Source organism: Protopterus annectens, chromosome 1.part1 (genome assembly GCF_019279795.1).
Source record: "Protopterus annectens isolate FY-2018-M chromosome 1.part1, PAN1.0, whole genome shotgun sequence".
Taxonomy (NCBI): Eukaryota; Metazoa; Chordata; order Ceratodontiformes; family Protopteridae; genus Protopterus; species Protopterus annectens.
The window spans coordinates 1,825,880,441-1,825,899,313 of NC_056726.1; the positions used below are offsets into that span (position 1 = coordinate 1,825,880,441).

The following is an 18,873-nucleotide window of genomic DNA, read 5'->3' on the forward strand; positions in this document are numbered from 1 at the left end:
CTGCTAAACAAAGAATCCTAAGAAGGTCAAATCTACCAAGTCAAAAGCAGCCAAGAGCCCAGATAAAAAGCCAGTCAAACCCAAGAGTGTACCTCAAGCAAAAAAGGCAGCATTGAAAGCTAAGAAATAAAGCTCTTCAGTGGTTCCCTTCAAAAAAGTATTGTTGCTGAAAGAGACAAAACAGAAAGCTGTGCGCAGATTATTCAATATTTAGGGTCCCACATGAGCCACTAGGTCAGAAATAACACATACAGGATTTTGCTTCAAATCATGGCATTTAAATAAACTAATACTCCTAATATGCTAGGTCATTTGGCTTTATGAGAATCTTGGAATGTTAAAATAAATTCATGTTGTAAAAGCAACAGATGACTGTATTCATAAACAGGCACACAGTTGCAACAGATGACTGTATTCATAAACAGGCACACAGTTGCAACAGATGACTGTATTCATAAACAGGCACACAGTTGCAACAGATGACTGTATTCATAAACAGGCACACAGTTGCAACAGATGACTGTATTCATAAACAGGCACACAGTTGCAACAGATGACTGTATTCATAAACAGGCACACAGTTGCAACAAATGACTGTATTCATAAACAGGCACACAGTTGCAACAGATGACTGTATTCATAAACAGGCACATGGTTGCAATAGATGACTGTATTCATAAACAGGCACACAGTTGCAACAGATGACTGTATTCATAAACAGGCACACAGTTGCAACAGATGACTGCATTCATAAACAGGCACACAGTTGCAGAGGCATCATGAAGAGGATGCAAAGTCACAGCAATGTCATCCATCATAACTAAACTAATTCTTTATAGGTTTATTGAGTTTGCTAGAAAAAATATTAAGCAAAAATAAATTCTGATGCTGTGCTAGTGACAAATGTGCCAAAGAAAGCACCAAGATCTCTAAGAAGTAGAAGAAGAATTAAAACAATTGGAAAACTAAACCAGCTCAGTTGGTATACAGGGATGACCTAGGTGACTCAAATTTGAATAGCAACTCAGGAGCCTGCTGGAGCTGGAGAAAAAAGTGATGCGGCTTTGCCAGATCACCTCTCTTCCATGTGGAGGGTGGGCATAATGCATTTCTGTGAACTTGTTCCCTCTCTCCATTTGATTCCCCCAAGTGTTTTGGGTTTCTAATATCATGATGGGAATGGACCTGATTCCTAAGTCTGATTATGATTAAAGTTCATGAAGTTAGTGTTGATTCAGTTCTCATAACAGAATCTGCAATGTCAATCACAGAAGTGAATGATGTGTTCACTGGCACAGCCATTGCACACTAAACCCTGAGGTGGTACAGAATATATGTAATGCAAATCAGCACCTAAAGCACAAACTCTCAAACCACCCTGGTGTCTGCCTGAATGATGTCCTCTCTCAGCTGACCCTCTCCCTTGTGATGGGAAAAAAATGAATGAACTAAGAAAGGGATGAATGACTGAAAAGAGAAGGCAGAGATAATGATAATTTTTTTTGTTAGTCTTCTTCTTTCGGCTTTTCCTGGTTAGGGGTTGCCACAGGAGATCACCCGTCCGCTCATGATTGGCAGTAGAGTTTTTACGGTGTTGAGTTGCCAGCCTGATGCCCAACATTTCATAGAAGGCACACACATGCACTCATGCCTAAGGCCAATTTAGAGTGTCCAATCCACCTACAGCATGTCTTTGGGATGTGGGAGGAAACCACAGCACCCGGAGGAAACCCACGTGACCACAGGGAGGACATGCAGACTCTGCACAGAAGGCTCCCCACCTGAGGATCAAACCGATGAACCTCTTGCTGTGAGGTGACGACGCTAACCGCTGCACCACCGTGGCTGCCCTGATAATTTTTTTGTTAGTAATCACAAAAAAAAAGTTACCTAAAAAACAAGAAACATGTTTTTTATCTAACGTGTTTAGCATCCTTTGCACTTATTTCTTTATGTCTGATTTGATGGTCATTTGACCATTGCTTTTCCAGTTAGTTAATGTTAACTTCATTCTTATCTAAGGAAGATGAATGGTTGAGGTATTCCCCCCTTTAGTCCACAGAAGACTGAAATTTTGCAAGTAAGCTCAGCTTGTAATTATGGATCAGCAATCCAATCACAGGTAAAATGAAACACAGCTCACTGAATGGAGCTTCCCAAAATACTGTTTCACTAGACTTAAACATTACTAAAAGCAAAATTAAATAAATGCTCCATGCATCTACTGACCTAATTAATCAACTTTTAAGTCACCATAACTTAAAAAAACATGGCTTGGGAGTTGCAGTAACTCCTGAGTTTGCAGAAGATTCTGAGAACTGCTGTTTTTGGCAGTATACATTCTGCTGATGTTGACCAGCTGCATGTAAAGAATGGCTTCAGTCAAATGGCATGATACTACAGTCTGTACTTCTTGTATATCCCAGACTGTTAGTTAGTGACTCATTGTTTCTTGCAGAGGTCGCAGGTTAGGCAGTTTAAGAGATGAAATGCTACTGAGAAGTGCTTTAGTTGTTAGTTACATCTGGCAGGAGCAAATACGGAACCTGATATAGTCATCAGTTCTAAAACCACGTGCTAGTTGTCATTTTTGTGTGATACTTATCACTGGTACATGTTCAACAGCCTCCCCTCACTACTTTACTGTTATAATTTATTGTTTTTTTTTTCTGCTGCAACACACACACACCGAAAGTAAGCTTATTTTCCATTTATATTAAAACAGTACCATGATGAGGTATGCAACACCTTTTTGAAAAATGTAATTCACAATAAAACTGCAAGTGTACAGATTCCCAATGCTGTGGACCTTTCAGAGTGAAGACCTTTTATTTGCATCTTGTATACACTGCCTACATAAACTAATGCAGTTAGCAGTTCCAGCATAATTCTAAATCTTTTTTTCCGCTATTGTCCAGGGGTATTCTGGGCTTGCACAAATATTTACTGATGGTTCACACACTTTGATTTCTTCTTTCATATTTTACATTATTTTTGGAGAAATAGCTCTAAACTTGAAAAATCCTTCTAAAGCAATTAGCTTAATCTACTTAAAAAAATAGGAGCAGCAGCTAAACAATGCTTGCAATCATCTGCCCATCTCTGAGCTATCACTGTATTGCAGATAAGAAAGGGACATGGGCCTGATTCTAAAAGACATGCTCTTGTAAGTGACTTTCTCCAGTGTAAGCCTGCTTTAATGATAGACCTTACACTGGAGTTAGTCACTCACACTGAGAGCAAGTCTTCTGGAATACGAACATTTATTTCAGTGGGTCAAAACAGAATTCATTTTGAGACACAAGACCATCTAAAAAGTGCGTTACTCTTTTATTTTCCAGTTTCTTTTATTGCATGATGCTGGTCTGTACAGCTGTGTACTGCATGGAAAACACAAGTGCAAGATGAAAATAAATTATATGTGAAATAAATTGTAAAGTAAATATTATTATTGCATTTATTATTACCTGATATCTTACAGAGAAGTACTTCTGTTGCTGGTGACTCTCCTGCTGAATTAATTGCTTTGATATATACTCTTTGCACACTAACATGCACAAAAAAAGTGCAGTTTGTGTTTGCTGTGCTACACAGCACAGTCTCTGTGTCTTCATCATTTTTCTTAGGTATGTAGACAAGGTACTTCTGTATCTCACCATTTGCTTCTAAGATTTCCATTGGCTGTAGGAAATAAGGCAGAATGTAAAAAAAAAGAAGTAAAGGCACGTTTACAGGTATGCAAAGAATAAATTACATGAAATGCAAAATTTCATCCGTTTTTCCAGCCTGTAATTGTACATATAATTTCTTTCATCAAATAATGTGAGATGACAGGTTCAAACCACATCAGTTTTCAACAGTGTTTCTAAAAGAAGCATGTTAAAAATGCTAATGAGAAGGAAAAAGAAACAACCACAGCTGAAATATGTAAATAGGTAAATATTAAAAACAGTATGGAAAAACTCCTTAGAAAAAAGTCAAAGATTATCTCCAGACCCAAAAACTGAAGTACTGATCAACTCCACGCGCAAAGAATTACTAGAACTTCACTCACAGAATTATTCCCTACAGGAACAAAAATGTATAGCAACATATTCTGAATGGGCTCAAACCCCCTCAAGAACCTTGGCAAGAATATTAAAAAATAATAACGGTGCTCCCAGAATATCCACCCTTCACTATCAAGGAAAAATTTACAATTCAGATTCTGAAATAATACATTTATTCTTTGAATTATTTTCAGATATCTATAGTAGCAATAAACAAGATACCCTCAAACCCCAGATGGAGTCTTTTCTTAATTCCATTAATTTCCCCTCTCTTGAACCAAATCAAGTCTCTCTCTTATCTGCCCCATTTACCATCCAAGAAGTCCAAGACATCATAAACAACCTTAAAAGAGGCAAATCTCCGGGCCCTGATGGCTTCACTACTAACTTTTACAAAGCCTTTTGCCCAAAAATATCCTCCATCCTACTGAAAGTCTTTAACTGTATCATTAAGGAGGGTATTACTGACTTACATTGGAACAACTCAAAAACCATCTTACTATTAAAAAATAAACAAGACAAAGCAGATCCACACAATTACAGACCAATCTCGTTAATAAATGTTGACATTAAGATTCTTGCTGCTATTTTAGCTAATAGATTACAAAAGATACTCCCGTCTTTAATTTCCCCTGACCAAGCTGGTTTTATGAGCAATAGACACACATGGGATAATACCCTAACCTTGGATTCCCTAATACAATTTACCAAAAAAGACAAAAATCCAATATATGCCCTAACTTTGGATGCCTCTAAAGCTTTTGACAGAGTCAACTGGGACTTTTTGTTTGCTACTTTGTTCCATTTCAATATACCTAAATCCTTCTCGGATATAATCAGAACACTTTATACAAAGTCTTACACATACCTTTACATAAACAAACAGAGATCCAAGCCAATATTGATTACTAATGGAACAAGACAGGGTTGCCCACTCTCACCCTTTCTCTTTAACATTTTTATCGAGCCCTTCTTCTTATATATCGCGCAGAATACGCACCACAACATCCCTAAAATCCTAAACACACATGTCGCACTATCAGCTTTTGCAGATGATTTAAATCTATACTTCCAGTTTCCCAACTCAGACTTACCCAAAATCTTTGATGCCATTAAGTACTTCTCTACCGCATCAGATTACCTAATTAACAATAAAAAATCACATATTTTCCCAATCAATCCCAACTCCCACAAATCTTTCTATTTCCCCGAGTCCTCTTTACAAATAACATATAACCTTAAATATCTAGGTATCCATTTTGAACATAACCAAGCTTCCATGCTCCAAAATAATCTACTAAAAACATGGTCCACCATCCAGCAAGATCTACAAAGATGGAAACTTATGAATCTAGCCTTCTTGTCCAAAGTAGCAATAGTGAAAATGAATGTCTTACCCAGACTCTTATATCAATTCAATGCTTCGGATATAGTAGTCTTTAATAACTTCTTTTCCAAAATTGAAAAAGACCTAGCTAGGTTCATCTGGTTCCCGAAGTCAGTCAGGATCTCTTACTCTAAATTAACTTATCCTAAGGAGAAAGGGGGGTTAGGCCTTCCAAACTTTCAACTGTACTACAAGATTATCTGCTCAAACAGAGTCTGGTCTATTTCAAACTTTAGCAGCAAAAACCATACCCACTCTCCATCATGGTTAAAAATCTGGCATCACCATATTATTTCTAACAAAATTAATCCTCAGGCTATTCCCTTCCTATCCACTCTTTCTATAAATAATTGTAATTTAGCTCATTCTCTGAAACATAAAATTAGGCTTTTCCAAAAACTTATTAAAGACATCAAACTGGAAAATATTCTACCCCTGCTCCAACCACTCCATCAAAATCCAAACATCAAAATCAACAATGTAATGTTGGACCTTACTAAATTTCCTCTCATCAAGGATCTCAATGTATGGGACATCCTCAAACATAGGTCAAAATCTCTTCCTGAGCTACGGTTAATTCTTGGAACCAATAACAAATACACAGTTATTCTTCGACAACTAAGAGAAATTATACTTGCACAACGTTTCAATCTTCCTCCCAACCCTCAGGAAATTAACAAATTAATTGAAACTATATCTGTAATATCTAGCACTAAAAAAACAATTTCATCCTCTTACAAACTTTTGAATACTGTGCTATACAACTCAAACTGTCTCTTTTCCAACTATTGGAATACTGTTGGTTCTCCTATTACAGAGGACCAAAAACTCTCAGCTATAAAATCTACTTTAGAACTCTCCCTTTTTAAAAAACTCTTATACACCCAACTGATGCTAAACAATAATTCCTACTACACTCCTGTAATACTCAATAAATTTAACCCCAACTCATCCTCCTCGTGTACCTGTTGCCCCCATCCGAGAGCGGATCTACTACACATTATGTGGTATTGCAACCACTCTTACAAACTCTGGTGCTCTCTAAAAGTTCGTTTACAAAAAATGGGTTACTACACCTCAACCCTTTCGTGGGAAACAGCCATTCTCCATATTCCTACCTCCAAATTATCTAAAGTACAACTCCACATTTTAATTATCCTCTGTTCACTTATTAAACTATACATCACTAAAAATTGGTTAGATCGCACCAAACTTAGTTGGAATGGTTTCAAAGAGATGGCTTTCAAACACATCTCAGCTCATAAATTCATTATAAAAGGCCCCAAAAAGAGAGCTTATTTTGGTAAACTATGGAAGAAACTTATAGATGTGATCCATACTGAATAACTTCCCATTCATACCTTGAGTATAACAGTTATCCCTATTCCTGTTAATTTACCGGAGAACCACTGCCAACCCAATTAATAGTATATTTTTGCAATACCACTGCGGAGGAAATGTAGCACTGTTGGTTGTAAATATTGTATATAATTGTTTTTGGTTAAATTGATTACAATGCTCTCATTGTGCTGTTCCTATCCTTCTCATATGTATCATTGCTAAACTATGTGGTTACTCACAATATTCTGTAATTATTCATCGTTGCATCTTAATGTGCATAACTGTAATGTATTTCCTCTCTCAGTATGCATTGTTTCATACTTTGAAAAATAAAAGAATTATTTGAAAAAAAAATAAAAACAGTATGGAAAAACACTTCTCCAGTCTATCGTGACTTAAGAATTTTAGGATCTGAAGAGGTAACTGGAAACATATTTTCTGGGAGTGTAATGAGTTAGCAGATTTTAAAGATTCACTGCAGACTGCTTTGTCAGAGATACTGGGTGAGCAAATTGGTGTAACTACAGAAATGAGTTTTTGGAGCTATGATACAAAATTGGAATTGCCTAGACATAGTAAGGCCTTGCTGAGTCTAATTATGGTATCTGCCAAAAAAGCAATTACTAGAAAATGGAAATCAAAGTCGAAACTAACTTTACTAGAAGTAGTGAGTATAGTAATATAGATAAAACAACTGGAACTGGGATCTTTAGAAAAGGGAAGGAGCAAATTACACAGGAAAAAATAGGAATTGTGGGAACAATACATGCAGAGAAGGAATGAGGTTTAAAAGAAGGCAGGATGTGATTGAGCTATGTAATATTTGACTGACAATGACTGGAGAGATTATAATTAATGTATTACTTATGCAACTATAATTATATCAACATGGTTTGTGGTGTATTATGTTTGCAACTAAAATTATGTCAGTATGGTTAGTTTTCATTTATATAAATGTATGATTGCGTATGTCATAAGTGATAATTCGATAAAGATGTTTCTTGTTTAAAAAAAATTAGGAATCTGCATCTGATATTTTTGATGCACTGCTCATCAAGAAACTATTAAAATAACTTGCGAAAATGGGATAATTATAAAAACAAAGACATAATTAATAAAGGGCTTGCACAGCTATTTGTAAATAAATATGCTACCTCAGCTCTTGTTACTCTATATAGTCAGAGAAAAATACAAATGGACAGTATATTTCTGAAACCTGTAAATCACTACCACTAAAAATAATGTCACATAATCTTCAGGGAGAAACTCAACACTTGACAGAATTCTTACAAACAAACTTGACAAATTGACAAAAGTAGGCTGCATCTCAGATAGCTTAAGTGACGACATACCAACGTATTCAATTAGAACTCACCATAAACTAGATAAACATATTATCTATAATCAAATATGAAATACAACCAATTTCAGTAAAGATATTTTCAATGAAACACTAAAAAATATAACTAGAATGCACTTAGAACAATGCTACTAGATATTGCTGTTCTTCTTCTTCTTCTTCCGGCTTTTCCCGGTTAGGGGTTGCCACAGTGGATCACCTGTCTGCTCATGATTGGCAGTGGAGTTTTTACGGTGTTGAGTTGCCAGCCCGGCGCCCAACCTTCCACAGAAGGCACACACATGCACACACTCACACCTAGGGCCAATTTACAGTGTCCAATCCACCTACAGCATGTCTTTGGGATGGGGAGGAAACCGGAGCACCCGGAGGAAACTCACGCGACCACAGGGAGGACATGCAGACCCTGCACAGAAGATATTGCTGTTAAACACTTTAAAATAACACATTCTTACAGACCTTAAATAATCTAGCACAGCTATGTAAAAAAGAGCAAGTCCAGCCCTGCATCATGGCTGCCAAAGGAAACAAAAAATGATGATAAAAAAGGATAAAACCTGGAAAATTATTATAAAAATAGAACTCAAAATGCCTTCCAGCAATTTAGACATCTTAGAAAGCTCGCAAAACTCCATGTCAGACAGGATAACAAATATATTATTCCAGCCTGCACGACAAACATAAAACAACCCAAAACATTTTTGGTCATCACTAAATGAACTACTCCACCCTAGCAAGACCAACCGGCTCTCTCCAAAAACAGATGATATGACAGACTCTATCCCCAGAGAGTTTAATTCCTATTTTATACAACCAGTATTATCTCTGTTACACACTAATACATCAGCAATTATTCTACTGCTGTCCAATCAAAACTACCAACAGCTGCTCAGTTTTAGTTCCGTACCTACCTCACTCATAAAGAAGTTGATCCTTAAACTAAAAACTGCTTCTGTAGCTGCAGACCAGCTACCATCAGACTACCTAAAAATGGCTGCAGAAGTCATAACTTTCCCTGTGTCCATACTAATTAGTATATCCATAGCGGAAAGATATATCCCATCACTGTGGAAAAAATCTTACATCCTACCACTGCACAAAGGCGGCACATCTACAGAGTTTAATAACTACAGAGCAATAGCAATTCTCTCCCCCTCTCCAAAATATTAGACAAATGCATTCATATGCAGCTGATGCAATACCTAACTTCAAATAACCTACTCTTAGAAACACAACATGGCTTTAGGCGCCCGCACAGCACCTATACTGCTCTACTACAATTTACCAATTAAATAAACCAATATAGAAATAATGCCCTGCTTGTGGCCATCATGTTCATAGCCTTGTCAAAGGCGTTTGACACTCTCATACCAGCAACTGCTTGTTTGACTCTTGTCAATAGGACTTTCACAGTACTCCTTGTTGTGGTTTCTTAGTTACCTGTCTGAAAGGCAACAAGCCTTTAAATGACAACAAAGTTTGCAGATGACTGCAGACTGGTAGCCATTATTGAATTCCCAAATGATGTGGATATTCTACAAAAGGGCCTTACAGAAACAGATGCTTGGTGCCAGAGCCATGGGCTCAAGCTTAATGCCAAGAAATGTATAGTTATTCCCTTTGGGAAAAACCATGTACCCATGAGTTACCACATAGGTGGCAGTACACTAAACACCAAAAGTGTGATGACAGACTTAGGAACACAGATGGACAGTGGTCTCACCTTCGATAATCACATCACCACAACAGTCAGGAAATCCTTCTATGTGGCACACTTCATCATTAAGGGCTTTTCATCCAGAAAAAAGGAGGTCATTGTCCCACTGTACTCATCCCTCATTAGACCCATTATAGAGTACAATGCCCTGTTTGAAATGTACATCACAAAACCTCTTCAACAGCTGGAAAGGCCGCAGAAATACCCCACTAAAAGAATCACAGGCCTAAAGCAGATGTCCTATGCTGACCATCTAAAAAAACTCCAGCTATACTCTGTGGCATATTGTCTACTCAAAGGTGATCTCTGCTTAACATACAAGGCCATGTCAAACCCTGAGCTGTTAGATATGCTCCACTTAAAGAAATCCCAATCCCTCAGAGCTACACACTCCAGGGATCTAAACCTTGTCATCACAATGAACAAAACATGCTGGAGAGATAGGTTCCTGACCCAGAGACTGCCCATACTCTGGAATAGACTGCTCATACATGTCAAGCAGAGTGCCTCCTTGGCCCTATTCAAAAGGAACCTTGACGACTGGATGGGAAATAGGAAATTTACCTCGGGGATCACGTCAGTTGCCCTGCTAGACAGGGGTCCAGGGAAGTAAATATTGTGGGAAGAAATATCCAGGGAATTGTTATGGCTAGGCTTGTATAGGCCCTAGGGCCAATAGCCTAGTACAACCAATGAACCTATGAACCTATGAACAAACCTACTTATCCTTTCAACCAGTTACTACAAATGTCCCTCAGGGCTCTATCCTGAGATCTTTCCTATTTAATGTATTTATTAGTTACATCCACACCTCCATTCACCATGCTAGTTTAGTTCAGTATGCAGATGACTCAACATTAACATGTGTGACCTCAACAATAAATAAACTCCAAGACATTACCCAAAAATCTTTCTCCTCTGTAGAAACCTGTCTCAAAGAATCAAACCTCCTACTCAACCCCAAGAAACAAAGTTAATATTTTTTTATCTCAAAAGCTGCCAAAATCAAAGCAATCTTTTATCATAAGGTCAGCAAATAATACTGTGACTGAAACTGTAACTCACAGTAAACTTCTAGGCATTATAATAGATGACAAGCTCAGATATGACCAGCATATACTGCACACCATTAAATCTACTCACCAGAAACTGTCTCTCTTTACAGGATCGATGGATTCCTTACAGATACTTCAAGAAAAACTCTAGCCACCACCTTCTTATTGCCAACACTCTTATACAGCACTCCTATCCTAAAGAAATGTAAATGATATTCAATGAAAGAAACTTGCCTCCTGCTACAATAAAATAACTAAATTTGCCCCGAGTCTCCCTCATAGGACCCACCATTGTCATAGCTTAAAGTAATTAAACTGGTTTGAACTACACAACTACCAAACATATTCACAACTAACTACAGCACACAAACTCATTCATCATCCAGAAAACGTCCTGCACTACATAACTTATTACTGATCTACTGTCCAGCAAGGGACCTCCACTTTAGTAACAAATTCTTATTACTTACAAATAAGTCAAATAATGTTGAAGGAGGCTCACTCTATTCCCAGTATGTTGCTAAACTCTGGAATAATATCCCCATACAAATAAAACTCTCCAACAAATTCAATAGCTTTAAACCACTGCTTAAACAACATCTTAACCAGTCCTGGTCCTGCACATGCTCATCTCAAGGTATGATACTCTCCAAATACTCTCCCTAACCAGAATACTCTCAGCCTTTCACTGAAATGACAAAACATTTATATACATAACTGCTGCCTGTACAAGCTGCATGTGAGCTTTCTCTTTAGTAATTTCCACCTATGTAAAATCTCAGAATGTATAAATGTAACTACTGTTTGCATATAAATGTAAATAGAAATGTAACTGCACTGTGTTTAACTGGAACTTAAAATAAAACAAAACAGCTGGTAAGAAAACCAAGAAAACTTTTAATAAAACTGTTTAAAACCATAAAATAAAATAACCAAGTATCCAGTAAACGATTTTGCTTGAGACTTCTTCAGAATTAATACAATCAACACTACAAACTCTTTATACCACACATAATCATGTGCTTTCGAAATGCTTTAACACTTTGTTTTTCAGATAGGCTATAAAATATTCTCTATTATTTAACCCAGGTGGATAACAAACATTCATCCTCACTTGCCATTGACACTGTTTCTACCCCAGTTCTTCTTCAGGATCAAACTTACTATCATATCTAACAACATGGTTTAATACAATAAATTTGAAGTCCACATTACACTTTTTTCGAATTGTAGTGGTTGCTTAAAACATTTTTGTCATGTCCAGCTTGGATAGTATATTTATGGTCATAGATTCTCTTATATAGCTTTCTTGTTATTCGTTCTATATAAAATGACATACAGGGCATGCACAAAGCTAAACACACATTGAACTTAGATTTACAATGATACTTCTCTGTAATTTTGACAATAATATTATTGATAGTTATTTCTTCAACATATGTATACAAATATTTGCAAAAATTGCAGTTCTGGCATTTAAACATACCTCTTTCCATATTCCTTATTTCAGGTACAGACAGATTTCCCTGAAATAATTTTTAAAACATTTCCCTCTTTTCTGTATTCTGAAAATTTCTTCTCTACTATTTCCACTGGATATCCTCTGTTTATAAATCTGTTGCCTAGACTAGCAGCTTCTTGTAAAAAAATATTTTTTGTAAGCCTGTTGGCTCTCATTAACTGCTATTTTACTATATTAGATTTAGTTTTCTTGGGGTGCATGCTTGAATAGTCTAGATAAGCATTATTCTGATTTTCTTTCTTATAGATGTTAGCAATAAGCCCCCTATTTTCTTTGAAGACTGTCACATCAAGAAAATTAATATTAGTGTCATTGTATTCTACAGTGTTCTCTAAAAATGAACTGACACTATTAATATACTTATGCAAGTCATTTGTTCCTTCAACACTTCCCCTGCAAACCAAAAACATGTCATCTATAAAGCATTTATATAACAAAATGTTCTGAATGTGTCTACTATCAAAAATGTTTACTTTTTCCCAGCCATTCATAAAAATATTTGCATAACTTGTTGCCATGGCTGCACCCATGTCCACCCCATTGGTCTGACAGTACATTTTTTTTTTATTAAATTCAAAATAGTTGTAACTTAAAATAATATCTGTAGCTTCCATAATTAGTTGTACTGTATTTACTGAGAAAAGCTTTGAACTAATAAGTTCTCCTCTCATTACATCCATACCTTCCCTGTTGGGAATGACTGTGTATAACAATTTGATGTCCAATGTTGCCAAAAATGTCATTTTCATTCACTTTTAAAATTTGTATTTTTGATAGAAAATCAAAAGTATGTTGTATAGAAGAGCTATTTGTTTCTACAACTTTCTGTAAGTGTTTATCAGCAAAATAGCTAGCCCTTCTGTTTTGCTTTTGATGCTAGCAACAACTGGCTTAAAATAATTAATTTGCCTTGGATTAAACTGAATTTTGTATCAAAGTTCTCTCCAGCTGAATTGTCTTTGACAAAAAAAAAAAAGCTGTAAGGATTTCTTCATTCAACATGTCCATCTTTTTCTCTGTTTAGAGTAATTAACATTTCAGCATACTGCAAACCTATTTTCTGGTTCAGCTCAATCCATTTATCGAAAAACTCTTTGGGGAAATTATCACCAATGGGCATCTTAGTGACTCTGAGCCATTTTGGCTGCTAATAATTTTCAAAATACAATTTGTCCCACTGCAAGCATTTTAATTTGAGCAAGTCTCTTTCAAGCTTGTAGCTAATGTGTGTGTACTGTATCTTTAAGAAGCATTTCCAAGTGTGGCATGTGCATATAAATAGTGAGCATGTGCAGGCAGCAGTGCCATTTTGAGAGAGCAGCCAGAGTGTGAATATGTATGAATGTGGTAGTCAGTCTGTTTATAAGTTTATCTAAGTTTAAGTTACTAAGCCTCAATCCTGATGTGTTTGCATATAATAAAGCTAACTGAACATAACCCACAACTGTTTGTTTATCTTGAACAGATGAGTGACAAAGCTCATAAAAAGTCTCATTTAAATTCAGCACTGTTCCAACTGCATTATTAGTTTCAGCAAAACCAAAGTGGTCTATAGGTGCTGCTATGCATCCAGCTAATGCTTTGTCATGTCTATAAAACACCACATTGGAATTGGTGACATTAATTCTAGGTAGTGCACTTTTTCTTACACACCCCTCTTGATTTAAAATAATAGATCCATTTGATGTGTCATGCAGCATAAATCTGGAAGGCAACATCATAAAAGTCGAACTGGCTTGGTTCTCCATAATCCAAAAAAACTAGGCAGGAAACCACTGGATAAAACACTTTATACAACGAGCAAAGCTTTCGGATACAATCCTTTGTCAATACTTTTGTTGTATTGTATTTGTTGAGTATTGACAAAGGATTGTATCCGAAAGCTTTGCTCATTGTATAAAGTGTTTTATCCAGTGGTTTCCTGCCTAGTTTTTTTGGATTTGTGTACTTTGGCGTTTACTTGGTTCTCCATAATACCATCAAACCAACAAAGAACCCACAAAACCGTGAAGCTGTTATTTCAAAATTCAAATAAAACAAAGCAGTTAGTAGGAAAACAAAGAAACTTGCCATTGATACTCTTTCCTGAGAATTCTTCTTCAGCTTCAAACTTACTATCATATCTAGCAACATGGTTTAATACAATAAATTTAAAGTCTACTTTACATGTTTTTGAATTGTAGTGCTTGCTTAAAGCACTTTTGTCATTCCCAGCTTGGATATTAAATTGATGTTCATAGATTCTCTTATATAGCTCTCTTGTTGTTCATCCTATATAAAATGACATTCAGATAGCCCTTGAAATGCTTATGGGGAATTTCTGTGTTCAGTATTCTATACCTATGTATTTCAGCACGTGCCTCATACTGGTCACGTCTTGAAATTTAAGATATCATGTCTTCCATATGCCACCACTTCATAAACTCCATAATGTCATGGCAAAATGTGACTCCAAAAGAAGAAATTGCATATTGCAGTTAAACTTATCCTATGGGATGTGTTTACTTAATGGCAAGAGTATAGCATTTTGGTGGCATCCTAAGATAAGTATTTCTAAGATTTTATTCCTAACTACCTACACCTACATTAATTATGGATCCACATTCCATTTACCAAAGATTCATTTGAAACTTTTCCATTTGTTAGCATTTTCCCCGTAAATCAAAACACAACTACATTTTCTAGCAAATGTGTGCCAGTAAATCAATGACCAGTCTTTCAAACAACAGGGATTCACTTGCAAAACAAGCACAACCATGGCAAATGAAGATCTGGTACTCCAAAAGTGCTTTACTTGCACTCATGCAGTGGTTTGATTTTGCTGATTAGCCAACTAGGTTACCCACCAATGACTACTACACCTTCTCACCAAAAAAAGGTATTCTATTTTAGCTTACTATAGCCACATTGAAATATATAAGCACAGCTGATTTTAACACAACAATTCAAGGTTTTAAATAAAACCGCCTTTAACTCAATCCTGAGATTCTTTTGTCCTTAGAACATGGTCTCAGTGTGACTTGGTTGCCAGAAACCTCTATGCACGTTATTGTACTTTCCTTGCCTTGGTATCACCATTTTCATTGCCTTGGTATTAAAGGGGGGAAAAGCCCGTGCACCAGATTTCGTAAAGCTTAACTACCAGTTTTTAAGCTTAATCTCCTATATGCTGTGTCAGAGGAATTTGTCTGCATCTGCATGACATACCATATATAGAAGGATGCCACCCCTCTGTACAAAGACTGATATGCCAAAAAAGAGCTATAAAGATGTAAAGATGATAGAGTGGACTATTGAGGATAAGGAAGAAATGCTGTATTGTTACTATTATACAAGACACCCTGAATTTCCAGATAGAAGATATTCCAAAAGGTGAAGAGAGAAATTAGAGGAAAGAAAAATACTTGCACAAGAAAAACTGCCAAAAGCTTCAAATACAAATGTGTGTTCATTAATGTGACAGATCCATGTAAAACATTATATAGACCAAAAAAACTTTAGATGGTTTGGAAAACGAAACAGAAGAAGTATGAAAATATAAAGAACAAGACCTAGAGATTTTTGAAAGGTATAAAAAATGAACATGGACAAGGGAAAAAAGATCTGCTATAGTGTAATATTTATGCAAAGGAGAAGGCCAACCTAAGCAATACAAACAAAGCAGCTCTAAAGATATTTGAACAGAAATACAGGCAAAGGTACCCAGATATGAAAAATTTCACAGTACAAAAAATAAGATCACAAAGGGGAACACAGAACAGAATTATAGTACAGAATAAGTTAAACAAATAGCAGTAGAATTTATGGAACACTTGTGAAATTAAGGATTTAGTGTAGAAAGCCTAACGCATGTTATATCACAGCATGATGAAACAATGAGTCCACAAAGTAAGAAGAAGCAGGTGGGGGGCATCTGAAGAAGAGGAAATATGGATATGTGAAAGAAAACCAGATTAAGGGCAGTATTTGTAGTCTGAGGCTTTGCACTTTCATAGTGGTGATCCACAAAGAGTGGCACTATGGAGTCATGCAAATCACAGACTATCAGGATGACTACATAAAAACAGAGGACTTTTTGTGAATACACTCCCCCATAAGAAATGCATAACATCACTGAAGCATAAGCAATAGGGTGAGAGCTACTATGCTGTTAAGGGAGTGTACAAGTATGTGCATGTGTTTGATTCATAGAGATGAATCTATAATGAACTGATTTGCATAAAAAGTATATAAATAGCCCTGTAGTTATGCCAGAAGACAACAGAATTCAGTTAGAATATTGAGATGCGAGGGGAGCTGAGTTGCTACTGCATACCTAGACAAGTTTACTTGAGGGGTCATTTAATTTCAGTGCTTCGGCATACCTGGACATTTTACTGAAGAGATTGCTTGAGGAACTGTTTTATTTTAGTGCTTGTACATACCTGGACATATTACTGAAGCGGTCTTTTGGGGAAATGTTTCATTTTGGTGCTAATGCATACTGGGGCATGTTACTGAAGGGGTCACTTGGGTGAATGATTCATTTTGGTGTTTGTGCGTATTGAGGCATATTACTGAAGAGATCTTTAGTGTGAATGTTTCATTTTAGTGCTTGTGACTACTTAGAAATGTTAGTAAAGAGGTCTCTGGAAGAAATAATTAATTAGTGTGTCAAGGAACTGCTTGTGCATATATGGTCAGGCTGCTGAATTGACACTGGGCAAAATAATTTATTATGTCATTTTAATGGTTATGTATACTTAATGCAAACTAATGAAGGGGTTGCTGGGGGAAATAATTCATTTGTGTGTCACGGAAGTGCATGTGCATACTTAGACAAAAATTTGCAGACTGCAACTCCAATATCATAAAAAGCATGACATTTAACAATGGATGTGCATACCACAGGGATGATGGATTGTAAACTGCAAAACTACTGCATAAGCATTCTATCCTTTACAACATTTCTTATTTGCATCTCATTATTTTTCAGGCCTCGCACATTAGCGCAAATGGCCTACACATTGATACACTCTTCTGTAAGCATCAGGAATATCCCAGTTGCATTTGCACAAGTAACTATGAATACATCCCTTAATATTGTGCAATATTTATGCAAAGAAGAAAGCAAAACTAATCAGTACAAAAAAGTAGCACCAAAGATATTTAAAGAGAAATGTAGGTAAAGGCATCTGGATATGGAAAATTTCACAATACAAAAAGGAGAAAATAGAAAAGAGGGTTAGTAATGGAGAAGTGAAATAAATAGAAACTGAGATTATGGATTACATGCAAAGTGAAGGACTTAGTGTAGAAAACCCAACTCTTGTAAAATCACAGCATGATGGAAAAAATGAGTCCCCAAATTAAGGAGAAACAGATGGAATGGAAATCGTGTGAATCCTTACCACATTAAGATGTACTTGAGCCTTCAGTAGGAAACAGAAGTTAATAGGATATATAACTGTGCAACTAAATTAATAATAGATAAATTCTTACCACAAAAACACAGAGCAATAAAGGAAAGGAAGGGAAGAAATCAAATTATACCATGACCCCCCAAAACGTGCATGCTGATTGGCCAGCGTGCCCATTGTAAATCGAGTTATACTAATGGAAAAAGGTCCGGTTGCCTGGACTTTTTTCCATTAGTATAACTCGTTTTTTTAAAACACTGTCTCGCTATGTTAAATGGGTTTAACATAGTGAGACAGCTTTAAAATAAGCAACGGAGATCTCCGTTGCTTATTTTAAAGCTGTCTCGCTATGTTAAACCCATTTAACATAGCAATGTTAAAACAACGGAGAAAGCAAGATCTCCATTGCTTTTTTTTAGTGTCTCGCTATGTTAAATGAGTTTAACATAGCGAGACAGTTTTAAAATAAGCAACGGACATCTCCGTTGCTTATTTTAAAACTGTCTCGCTATGTTAAACTCATTTAACATAGCAAAACACTAAAAAGCAACGGAGATCTTGCTTTCTCCGTTGCCCACAACTCTGATGTACTGCGCAGGCGCAGTACATCAGAACTGCCGGATGCCAGACATCTGTGGAAGGGCAGTAAACAGGCATTATACTATGCCATTATTTAAGAAAAGTAATAGTTTCTTTTCTTAAATAATGTCATGGTATAATAGCAATAACCCACTTCTGGGTGTGGGTAATGCTAAATTTACCCACGGTTGGCTTTGTTTGGTCCCTCGGGCTTCGCCCTCGGGACCAAACCACGCCAACCGTGGGTAAATTTAGCATTACCCACACCCAGGCGTGGGTTATTGCTATATGACATCATGGCAAGCACTGAAGAGAGAAAACTATAAAGCAAGTAATACAATAAGTTCAAATGTACAGTATATGAAATGGGATGAAGTAATGGCCAGAGAAACTGAAGCAAAATTAAGAAAATCTCCTAACTGGAAAACCCTAGGCCCAGATAAAATACCTGTTTGCTAAAAGTA

At 36.4% G+C, this 18,873-nt stretch overlaps 1 protein-coding gene across 1 annotated transcript in view; it reads right to left on the reverse strand.

Annotated features, from left to right (window-relative positions):
• Positions 1-18,873, reverse strand: part of CSF3R (colony stimulating factor 3 receptor) — a 556,874-nt gene that overhangs the window by 248,765 nt on the left and 289,236 nt on the right. The window contains exon 9 of the mRNA XM_044089705.1: positions 3,468-3,681. Coding sequence (XP_043945640.1) covers positions 3,468-3,681 — 214 coding nt within the window. The remainder of the gene's footprint in view (positions 1-3,467; positions 3,682-18,873) is intronic.